The sequence below is a fragment of the Scyliorhinus torazame genome, chromosome 15 (genome assembly GCF_047496885.1).
Source record: "Scyliorhinus torazame isolate Kashiwa2021f chromosome 15, sScyTor2.1, whole genome shotgun sequence".
Lineage (NCBI taxonomy): Eukaryota > Metazoa > Chordata > Chondrichthyes > Carcharhiniformes > Scyliorhinidae > Scyliorhinus > Scyliorhinus torazame.
This window is the reverse complement of record NC_092721.1, coordinates 204,353,067-204,365,018: the sequence shown is the minus strand read 5'-3', so window position 1 is coordinate 204,365,018 and position 11,952 is coordinate 204,353,067. Positions and strand designations below refer to the sequence as shown.

General features: G+C 54.9%; 1 protein-coding gene across 1 annotated transcript in view; it reads right to left on the bottom strand.

Annotated features, from left to right (window-relative positions):
- clpb (ClpB family mitochondrial disaggregase) overlaps positions 1-11,952 on the bottom strand; it is a 212,413-nt gene that overhangs the window by 92,857 nt on the left and 107,604 nt on the right. Inside the window, 1 exon segment of the mRNA XM_072477474.1 lies at positions 7,140-7,254. Within this exon segment, the coding sequence (XP_072333575.1) occupies positions 7,140-7,254 (115 nt within the window).

Here is an 11,952-nt window from a genome sequence, read left to right as displayed (position 1 = left end):
CAGAGAGCGAGAGCGACAGAGAGCGAGAGCGACAGAGAGCGAGAGCGACAGAGAGCGAGAGCGACAGAGAGCGAGAGCGACAGAGAGCGAGAGCGACAGAGAGCGAGAGCGACAGAGAGCGAGAGCGACAGAGAGCGAGAGCGACAGAGAGCGAGAGCGACAGAGAGCGAGAGCGGCAGAGAGCGAGAGCGGCAGAGAGCGAGAGCGGCAGAGAGCGAGAGCGGCAGAGAGCGAGAGCGGCAGAGAGAGAGAGCAGCAGAGAGCGAGAGCAGCAGAGAGCGAGAGCAGCAGAGAGCGAGAGCAGCAGAGAGCGAGAGCAGCAGAGAGCGAGAGCAGCAGAGAGCGACAGAGAGCGTGAGCGGCAGAGAGCATGAGTGGCAGAGAGCGAGAGCGGCAGAGAGAGAGAGCGGCAGAGAGAGAGAGCGGCAGAGAGAGAGAGCGGCAGAGAGCGAGAGCGACAGAGAGCGAGAGCGACAGAGAGCGAGAGCGACAGAGAGCGAGAGCAGCAGAGAGCGACAGAGAGCATGAGCGGCAGAGAGCGACAGAGAGCGAGAGTGACAGAGAGCGAGAGCAGCAGAGAGCGACAGAGAGCGTGAGCGGCAGAGAGTGACAGAGAGCGAGAGCAGCAGAGAGCGACAGAGAGCGTGAGCGGCAGAGAGCATGAGTGGCAGAGAGCGAGAGCGGCAGAGAGCGAGAGCGGCAGAGAGCGAGAGCGACAGAGAGCGAGAGCGACAGAGAGCGAGAGCGACAGAGAGCGAGAGCGACAGAGAGCGAGAGCGACAGAGAGCGAGAGCGACAGAGAGCGAGAGCGACAGAGAGCGAGAGCAGCAGAGAGCGAGAGCAGCAGAGAGCGAGAGCAGCAGAGAGCGAGAGCAGCAGAGAGCGAGAGCAGCAGAGAGCGAGAGCAGCAGAGAGCGAGAGCAGCAGAGAGCGAGAGCAGCAGAGAGCGAGAGCAGCAGAGAGCGACAGAGAGAGAGAACGGCAGAGAGAGAGAACGGCAGAGAGAGCAACAGAGAGCGTGAGTGGCAGAGAGCGAGAGCGACAGAGAGCGAGAGCGACAGAGAGCGACAGAGAGCGACAGAGAGCGAGAGCGACAGAGAGCGAGAGCGGCAGAGAGAGAGAACGGCAGAGAGAGAGAACGGCAGAGAGAGAGAGCAACAAAGAGTGAGAGTGGCAGAGAGCGACAGAGAGTGAGAGTGGCAGAGAGCGACAGAGAGCGAGAGTGGCAGAGAGCGACAGAGAGCGACAGAGAGCGAGAGCGGCAGAGAGCGACGGCGGCAGAGAGCGAGGGCGGCAGAGAGCGAGGGCGGCAGAGAGCGAGGGCGGCAGAGAGCGAGGGCGGCAGAGAGCGAGGGCGGCAGAGAGCGAGGGCGGCAGAGAGCGAGGGCGGCAGAGAGCGAGGGCGGCAGAGAGCGAGGGCGGCAGAGAGCGAGGGCGGCAGAGAGCGAGGGCGGCAGAGAGCGAGGGCGGCAGAGAGCGAGGGCGGCAGAGAGCGAGGGCGGCAGAGAGCGAGGGCGGCAGAGAGCGAGGGCGGCAGAGAGCGAGGGCGGCAGAGAGCGAGGGCGGCAGAGAGCGAGGGCGGCAGAGAGCGAGGGCGGCAGAGAGCGAGGGCGGCAGAGAGCGAGGGCGGCAGAGAGCGAGAGCAGCAGAGAGCGACAGAGAGCGTGAGCGGCAGAGAGCGAGAGCGACAGAGAGCGAGAGCGACAGAGAGCGAGAGCGACAGAGAGCGAGAGCGACAGAGAGCGAGAGCAGCAGAGAGCGAGAGCAGCAGAGAGCGACAGAGAGCGTGAGCGGCAGAGAGCATGAGCGGCAGAGAGCATGAGCGGCAGAGAGCGAGAGCGGCAGAGAGAGAGAGCGGCAGAGAGCGAGAGCGACAGAGAGCGAAAGCGACAGAGAGCGAGAGCAGCAGAGAGCGAGAGCGACAGAGAGCGAGAGCGACAGAGAGCGAGAGCAGCAGAGAGCGAGAGCAGCAGAGAGCGAGAGCAGCAGAGAGCGAGAGCAGCAGAGAGCGAGAGCAGCAGAGAGCGAGAGCAGCAGAGAGCGGCAGAGAGCGAGAGCAGCAGAGAGCGGCAGTGAGAGAGAGCGGCAGAGAGCGAGAGCGGCAGAGAGCGAGAGTGGCAGAGAGCGGCAGAAAGCGAGAGTGGCAGAGAGCGAGAGCGGCAAAGTGCGAGAGGGGCAGAGTGCAAGAAAGTGAGCAAGAGAGAGAAAGCGAGCGAGACGAGGCAGGGGGAGAGTGGGTTGGGGAAGAGGTGGGGGGGAAGAGTTGGGGAGGGGGGAAGAAAGGGACGCGCGGGGCAGGGAGTGCACAGGGCAGGCAGTCAGAGGGGGAGAGAGAGCGCGGGGCAGAGAGAGCGCGCGGGGCAGAGAGAGCGCGCGGGGCAGAGAGAGCGCGCGGGGCAGAGAGAGCGCGCGGGGCAGAGAGAGCGCGCGGGGCAGAGAGAGCGCGCGGGGCAGAGAGAGCGCGCGGGGCAGAGAGAGCGCGCGGGGCAGAGAGAGCGCGCGGGGCAGAGAGAGCGCGCGGGGCAGAGAGAGCGCGCGGGGCAGAGAGAGCGCGCGGGGCAGAGAGAGCGCGCGGGGCAGAGAGAGCGCGCGGGGCAGAGAGAGCGCGCGGGGCAGAGAGAGCGGGCGGGGCAGAGAGAGCGGGCGGGGCAGAGAGAGCGGGCGGGGCAGAGAGAGCGGGCGGGGCAGAGAGAGCGGGCGGGGCAGAGAGAGCGGGCGGGGCAGAGAGAGCGGGCGGGGCAGAGAGAACGGGCGGGGCAGAGAGAGCGGGCGGGGCAGAGAGAGCGGGCGGGGCAGAGAGAGCGGGCGGGGCAGAGAGAGCGCACGGGGCAGAGAGAGCACGCAGGGCAGAGAGAGCGGGCAGGCGGGGGGCGGGGGCAGGCAGGGGGCGGGGCAGGCAGGGGGGTAGGGGAGCAAGGGGAGGCGGGGGCGGGGGGGCAGGGCGGGCAGGCAGGGGGTAGGGGGGCAGGGGCAACTCAGCGACAGTTCTCTCAATCCTCACTCGGGACAATAATGCAGACACGCAGATGGCACAGCTCAACATCAAGCCAGGACTGACAGGGGAACATTTGGTCTGCTAACCAAAGCAGGAACGAATCACCTCAGAGCATCTTGACCATCGAGCGGAATCAGACCCTGAATCTCAGCTCAAAACTTTACCAATGATTATATGACCCTCTCAAGAGAAAAGCACAAACTTTAACAGAACAGCACATTACAAATATTATGAAATTGTTATTCCAGCCATGCCCGTCTGAGGGTTTGTTTTGCAAAAAAGGAAAATACCTTTCCTTCCTGCTTTGAATTGATCTGGTGTCTAAGTGAATTACTCTGAAACAACTTGTTCTATTTTCATCAGAACTCTGATAAAGAGAATGGAATATAAAATGCTGCTTGGCCATTCTTTCCATCGATCCCGCTGCTCAGGCCAAACCACACCTATCACCTCGTATGCACAGAGTTATTGGGTAAGCTCTCTTTCCAGCAAACCCCACTCCACCCTGAAATGTCAGAGCTCAGCTTTCTTCCCACAGTCCAAAGATGTGCAGGTGAGGTGCATTGGCCACGCTAACACTGCCGCTTACTGCCCAGGGATGTGCAGATTAGGTGGGGGAACAGGGATAGGGCAGGTGGGCTGAGGTAGGCTGCCTCTTTCAGTGGGTCAGTGCAGACCCGACGGGCCGAATGGCGCCCTTCTGCGCAGTAGGGATTGTATGGTTCTACAATACCGGTCTTCAGGTTCAGGTTGATATTGACATCAAACACTCCCCGGCCGGGTACAGCACGGGGTTAGATACAGAGTAAAGCTCCCTCTACACTGTCCCCATCAAACACTCCCAGGACAGGTACAGCACGGGGTTAGATACAGAGTATAGCTCCCTCTACACTGTCCCCATCAAACACTCCCAGGACAGGTACAAAAAGGGGTTAGATACAGAGTAAAGCTCCCTCTACACTGTCCCCATCAAACACTCCCAGGACAGGGACAGCACGGGGTTAGATACAGAGTAAAGCTCCCTCTACACTGTCCCCATCAAACACTCCCAGGACAGGGACAGCACGGGGTTAGATACAGAGTAAAGCTCCCTCTACACTGTCCCCATCAAACACTCCCAGGACAGGGACAGCACGGGGTTAGATATACAGTAAAGCTCCCTCTACACTGTCCCCATCAAACACTCCCAGGACAGGGACAGCACGGGGTTAGATATACAGTAAAGCTCCCTCTACACTGTCCCCATCAAACACTCAGAGGACAGGTACAGCACGGGGTTAGATACAGAGTAAAGGTCCCTCTATAATGTCCCCATTAGTGGGGCTACCTGTGGGAGGTGCTGAAGAGGTTCGGGTTTGGGGAGGGATTTGTCAGGTGTGTTAGGCTGTTGTATGAGGTCCCGATGGCAAGTGTGGCCACAAACAGGATGCGTTGCCACTGTCCCTGGCGGGTAGGGTGCAGTCAGTCAAAATGACGGTGCTCCCAAGGATTTTGTTCCAGTTCCAGTGCATCCCAGTGTTTATCCCGAAGGCCTTCTTTCGGCAGGTCAACAGGAGTATAATGGGGTTTGTGTGGGCGCGAGGGACTCCGAGGGTGAGAAGGGTGCTCCTGGAGCGGAGTAGAGATAGGGGGGGGGGGGGGGGGGGCTGGCGCTGCCCAACCACTGTGGGTACTACTGGGCCGCCAATGCGATGATGGTGCGCAAGTGGGTGATGCAGGGGGAGGGGGCTGCATGGAAGAGGCTGGAGACGGCGTCCTGTGTGGGTACGAGTCTGGGGGCGCTGGCAACGGCGCCGCTGCCGCTCCCTCCAAGGAGGTATACCATGAGCCCGGTGGTGGCGGCTGCCCTCAAAATCTGGGGGCAGTGGAAGCGGCACAGGGGGGAAGTCGGGGCCTCGGCGTGGACCCCATTACGGGGGAACCACCGGTTCGCCCCAGGAAGAACAGGTGGAGGGTTTTCGGAGTGGCACAGGGCAGGGATACGAAAGTTGGGGGACCTGTTTGTGGACGGGAAGTTCGCGAGTCTGGGTGAGCTGGAGGAGACGTACGGACTCCCCCCGAGGAACACCTTCAGGTACTTACAGGTAAGGGCGTTTGCCAGACGGCAGCTGGTGGAATTCCCGCGACTACTGCCACACACTGTACAGGACAGGGTGCTCTCGGGGGGGTGGGTGGGAGTGGGGAAGATCTCGGAAACGTACCAGGTGATGCAGGAGGAGGAGGAGTCCTCGGTGGTGGAGGTAAAAGGTAAGTGGGAGGAGGAGTTGGGAGAGGAGATTGAGGAAGGGACGTGGGCAGATGCCCTGGGGAGGGTGAACTCTTCCTCATCGTGCGCGAGGCTCAGCCTCATACAGTTTAAGGTGCTGCACAGGGCACACATGACCGGGACAAGGATGAGCCGGTTCTTTGGGGGTGAGGACAGGTGTGTTATGTGTTCAGGGAGCCCAGCAAATCACACCCATATGTTCTGGGCATGCCCAGCGCTGGAGGAACTTTGGAAGGGCGTAGCAAGGACGGTGTCGAGGGTGGTAGGATCCAGGGTCAAACCGGGCTGGGGGCTCGCAATATTTGGGGTGGCAGAGGAGCCGGGAGTGCAGGAGGTGAAAGAGGCCGGAATTCTGGCCTTTGCGTCCCTGGTAGCCCGGCGAAGGATTCTTCTTCAGTGGAAGGATGCGAGGCCCCCAAGCGTGGAATCCTGGATCAGCGATATGGCGGGGTTCATTAAATTGGAGAGGGTGAAATTCGCCTTGAGAGGGTCGGTACAAGGGTTCTTTAGGCGGTGGCAACCGTTCTTAGACTTTCTGGCAGAACGATAGACATTGGTCAATGGCAGCAGCAGCTGGGGGGGGGGGGGGTTTACTTTACTACTGTTTTTGTTATTTACTGAGGGGGTGTATATACCTGTTGTGTTAAGTCGGGGTGTTTATGTTAATTTATTATTTTTTGTACATGGGGGAGGGGGGTATGGAGGGTTGCTTTTCCAGACTGTGTTTTGTACTTAACCCTGTTGGGTTCTATTTTTCTATTGATATTTTATGAAAACCTTTAATAAAAATTATTTTTTTGAAAAAAAATATAAAGTCCCCATTAAACACACCCAGGCACTCCCATCACACTACATCACTCACCTGAGGAACGAACAGTGCTCCGAAAGCTAGTGATTCCAAACAAACCTATTGGACCTTAACCTGGTGTTATCAGACTTCTTACTGTGCCCATCCCAGCCCAATGCCGGCATCTCCACATCATGACTACATTTCTGGCATAGGATTGGAAGAGGATCACTGTTCTGTTCATACCAGTGGATTATGATCTCTCAGAGCTTTCCAGGGTACTGGGCTGGGTCTGGTCAAACTCACTTATGACTGGAGGAGAGGCTTGTTAGACTGTGTTGTTCAAACGTATGGGGGGTGGGGGGGGGAGAGAGAGAGAGAGAGAGAGAGAGAGAGAGAGATTTCAGTGGAGTAACTCAGGAGAAACTGTCTTCTCTGGCAAGAGACACAGTGACCAGGGGAGGCAAACGGGAGAAGAGGAAGATTTTTCCTTACACAGCAAGTTGCTGTGATCTGGAATGCGCTGCCTGAAAGGGCAGTTCAACAGTATCTTTCAAAGGGGTATTTGATATAAACCTAGAAGCATAGAATTTACAGTGCAGAAGGAGGCCATTCGGCCCATCGAGTCTGCACCAGCCCTTGGAAAGAGCACCCTACCTAAGCCCACAACTCCATCCTACCCCCACACCTCCACCCTATCCCCGATACCCCACCTCACCTTTTTTGGACACTAAGGACAGTTTAGCATAGCGAATACACCTAACCTGCACATCTATGGAGGAGGAGGATACTTAAAGCTAATGGATAGGGCAGGGGCAGTGAGTCTAATTGGATAGCTCTTTCAAAAGGCCAACACAGACACAATGGGCCGAATGGCCTTTCCCGGCACTAAGATTCTACCAGTGTGCGGTTTGCTTGTGCTCCCTCCCAGTGGGCATGGAAAGCTGGAGTGAGGCACTCCCTCTATAAAATTACAGTTGCTGCCTTTGGTGTTGACTTAAGTATTGACATGCAGACGGTGACTGCGCAAAACAGGGGTCCCTGCAAAGCCACAACTCGCGATGCCCCTTTTTGGATGGTTTTGTACATGCCTGCTGCCACAGTGGCGATGGCAGTCTCCTGGCCGATGATGTGCTCTTTCAGTCTCTGCTCCAGCGGAAACCGCCTGCGTTCCTCAGCCTCCCGCTTCCTCTGCTGTTCCTGGTACTGCAAAGTGAGAGAGGCACAAACAGGCTGGTCAACGGGTTAACTTGTCCCCGTGAATGTTTTAATACATTGCTGCAAGGCTGGCATTTACTGACCATTCCTCGTCTCCCTGACATTTCGTGCAACTCGTTAAACCACTTCACAAAGCTCGACAATTATGAAGGGGGTCGATGGGGAGAATATATTTTCATTTGTGAGGGAGGGTACAACTGAAGACAGTCACGAGTAAACCGAATCGGAAGCTCAGTAAAAGCCCCTGCTCAGAGGACAGTGAGAATATTTAACTCACTAGCACAGGGAGTGGTTGAGGTGCTTCCCTGCTAGCTTTGCGAATGAGATGTTAAAGCCAAACCCCACCAGCCCTCCCGGGTGACCAGAAAAAATGCCACAGCACTATTTCAAAGGGGAGCAGGGGTGTTGTCCCTAGGGTTCTGGGCAACTTTGGTGCCTCAATCACCATTAAAATGCATGCTCTGGCTATTGATGTTATTGCTATGGGAGTTTGCTGTGCCCAAGTTGGCTGCTGTGTAAAAGAACAAAGAACAATACAGCACAGGAACAGGCCCTTCGGCCCTCCAAGCCTGTACCGGTCATGCTACCACCCTTGGCCAAATCCCTCAGCACTTCCTTGTGCCGTATCCCTCTATACCCGTCCTATCCATGTGTTTGTCAAGATGCCTTTTGAACACCGTTAATGTATCTGTTTCCACAACCTCCCCTGGCAACGCGTTCCAGGCACTCACCACCCTCTGTGTAAAAAACCTGCCTCGCACATCTCCTCTATACCTTGCTCCATGGACCTTAAAGCCATGCCCCCAGTGGCTCACCCCTCCACCATGGGAAAGAGTGCCTGCCCATCCACTCTACCCATGCCCCTCATAATCTTGTAATCTAGCAGGTCACCCCCCAACCTCTGTCGTTCTAATGAAAACAGTCCGAATCTATTCAGCCTCTCCACATAGCTAACACCCTCCAGACCAGGCAACGTCCTGGTAAACGTCCTCTGCGCCTTCTGCAAAGCTTCCACATCCTTCCTACATTACAACAGTTGGCTGCACCTCTAAAGTGTTTCATCGGCTGGAAAGGCCTTTTGGATATCTGCTGGTAATGAAATACAAATCTACCTTTCCTCCTCTCCAATTGTGCTTCCCAGCATTTGTTTAAATAACTGAATGACGTGGCAGGGTTATTTCTGAGAGGGAATGAAGAATAAAGCACGTTAGCGTGGGGGCTGGAGTCATATATAGACCCAGACTGAACATTAATGAACCAGTTGAGTTTTTACAATTATTTGGCAGCTTCCAAATGTCACTGTTCTGGTGCCAGCTGACAGCGGGCAGAGTTACGAGACAGAAATAGAGGGCTGGGACTATTTCTTTTTTAAATTTAGAGTACCCAATTACTTTTTTTTCAATTAAGGGGAAATTTAGCGTGGCCAATCCACCTGCCCTGCACATCTTTGGGCTGTGGGGGTGAGACCCACCCAGACACGGGGAGAATGTGCAAACTCCACACAGACTGTGACCCAGAGCCGGGATCGAACCCGGGACCTCGGTGCTGTGAGGCAGCAGTGCCAACCACTGTGCCACCGTGCTGGGACTAATTATACATTGTTTTCAAAAACCTAGCATAAGCACAATGGGATATTTGGGCTTTTTCCATGCTGTAAAATTATATGAAAGTCGTAGATTTATTGACTTCACTTTTACAAGGTCAATGTCTCCATTTCTCGGTTGTTAAGACGCCTCAAACTGGGTGAAAAGCACTTATTGAGCCCAATCAATCTAATGTCGCCACTCTCACTTGACGTGTCCATTCCTAAATAGTCTGAGTCAGAGAGTGAGAGTGAAGGTGTGGGAGTAAGAGTGATTGAGGGAGGGGGGGGGGGGGGTCAGATTGAGTGTGTGACAGCAGGCGTGTCTGGGAGTATGTGTGTGTCTGGGAGTGAGAATGTGGGTGAGTGAGGAGTGAGTGCAGGAAAGTTCCAGCATAGCTGTAATACATCACAGAGTGGAATAGTCTGGTGAGTCTCACTATGATGAATGGGGAGTTGCTGGCTGGGCTAGCTGGCTTGCCTATCCGTAATTGCCCTTGAACAGAGTGTCTCGCTCGGCCATTTCAGTGAGGGGCAGTTGTCTCACTCGGCCATTTCAGTGAGGGGCAGTTGTCTCGCTCGGCCATTTCAGTGAGGGGCAGTTGTCTCGCTCGGCCATTTCAGTGAGGGGCAGTTGTCTCATTCGGCCATTTCAGTGAGGGGCAGTTGACTCACTCGGCCATTTCAGTGAGGGGCAGTTGTCCCGCTCGGCCATTTCAGTGAGGGGCAGTTGTCCCGCTCGGCCATTTCAGTGAGGGGCAGTTGTCCCACTCGGCCATTTCAGTGAGGGGCAGTTGTCCCACTCGGCCATTTCAGTGAGGGGCAGTTGTCCCACTCGGCCATTTCAGTGAGGGGCAGTTGTCCCGCTCGGCCATTTCAGTGAGGGGCAGTTGTCCCGGCTCGGCCATTTCATTGAGGGGCAGTTGTCTCGCTCGGCCATTTCAGTGAGGGGCAGTTGTCCCACTCGGCCATTTCAGTGAGGGGCAGTTGTCCCGCTCGGCCATTTCAGTGAGGGGCAGTTGTCTCGCTCGGCCATTTCAGTGAGGGGCAGTTGTCTCGCTCGGCCATTTCAGTGAGGGGCAGTTGTCTTGCTCGACCATTTCACTGAGGGCAGTTGTCCCGGCTCGGCCATTTCAGCGAGGGGCAGTAAAGAGTCAACCACATTGCTGTGGGTCTGGAGCCACATGTAGGCCAGACCGGGTAAGGACGGCAGATTTCCTTCCCTAAAGGACATTAGTGAACCAGGTGGGTTTTTACAACGATCGATGATAGTTTCCTGGTCACCATTACCGAGGCTAGCTTTAAATTCCAGATTTCTTAATTGAATTTAAATTCCACCAGCTGCCGGGGTGGGATTTGAACCCTTGTCCCCAGAACATTAGCCTGGGCCTCTGGATGCTAATTCAGTGACATTATCAGAACAGGCCCATATGCCCCACTTGGGTCAGAGACAAGGTGGTGGTCCGTGTCTGTGGGCCGGATCTCCCATCGCAGAGTTGGCACCTTTGAGGGGGAAAAGGGTGACAAAATGTAGAATTGTACAGAAAATAACAATGCTTATTTTTATGGATTTTTAAGGGATGGAATAAAACTGCCTTATTTATTCCATATTTCTGATTTAATTATTCAAAATACCTCCAGCTTTACAACTCAATTTTTTTGTAAGTTTTTGAATATGTATTAAAAAGCAGCAAAGCTGTCTGTTAAATATTTGAACATTTAATCTATTTGTTATTTAGTGTTGCACATTAAGGAGTTTGTGTCTGTGAGCGCTATGCAGCTCAGATGCAAATATGTGAATACCAAACATCAGGCAAATTAAAGAGCTGTGCTTCTATCAGTATTTTTATACACACATAGATATCTGTGTGTTTTGAGAGGTGTTTGAATGATACATCTTCCGCCAGAAGGACCTGCATCTTTAGCCCGACTCAGGTTCAGTATAAGCTCCGTTGTGACTGTTCCTTTCACAGGGGAGCTGTCACACAGTTATTGCCCCATCTGAAACCCTGCGAATGATGGATTCCATCAGTTTATTGAGTGTTTGTTTTGCGACTGCATCCATTTTTTTTATATAAGAAATTTCATTTTGGGCAATTTATCATCAGTCACTTCCCAAAGCATAATGAGAAAACTGCTACAGAACGATGAGACTGTCTGTTTGTGTTTATGTGTGTGTTTGCGTGTGGCATGTGTTTGAGTGCAGCATCATTGGTGTGTGTGTGCACGGCGTGTGTGCGCAGAGCTGGTGTGTGAGCGCCATGTGTGCGGGCACGGCATATGTATGCACGTGGCGTGTGTATGTGCGCGGTGTGTAAGCGTTCGCGCCGTGTGTGTGTAGTGTGTGCACGTGACATGTGTGTACGCTGCGTGTCTACAGCTTGTGCGCGCGCGGCGGTGTCCATGTGCAGCCTGGGTGCGTGTGTGGCGTGCGAGGGTACATGGCATGTGCACGTGCGGAACATGTGCATGTGCTGTGTGCCATGTGTGTAGCATGTGTGACAAGTGTGTGTGGGCTTGTGTGGTGTGTACATGTGTGGCGCATACATGGTGTGCGTGTGCTGAGGGTATGTGACAGTTTAAAAAAAATTTAGAGTGCCCAATTCATTTTTTCCAATTAAGGGGCAATTTAGCGTGGTCAATCCACCTACTCTGCACATCTTTGGGTTGTGGGGGCGAAACCCACGCAGACACGGGGAGAATGTGCAAACTCCACATGGGCAGTGACCCAGAGCCGGGATCGAACCTGGGACCTCGGCACCTTAAGGCAGCAATACTAACCACTGCGCCACCCTGCTGCCCTTTGGTATGTGACAGTTGAGTCCGTGAGTGAATATGTTGCATGTGCAAATCTGTCTGCAGGTGCCTGTGTGTGTGTGTGTGTGTGTGTGTGAGTGCATGTGACATGTAGGCCAGGCCAGGTAAGGATGGCAGAGATCCTTCCCTAAAGGACATTAGTGACTGTGGTTTCATGGTCATCATTAGACTTTTAATTCCAGATTTTTATTGTATTCAAATTCCACCATCTGCCCTGGTGGGATTCGAACCCATGTCCCCAGACCATTACTCTGGGTCTCTGGTTTACTAGTCCAGTGACGATGCCA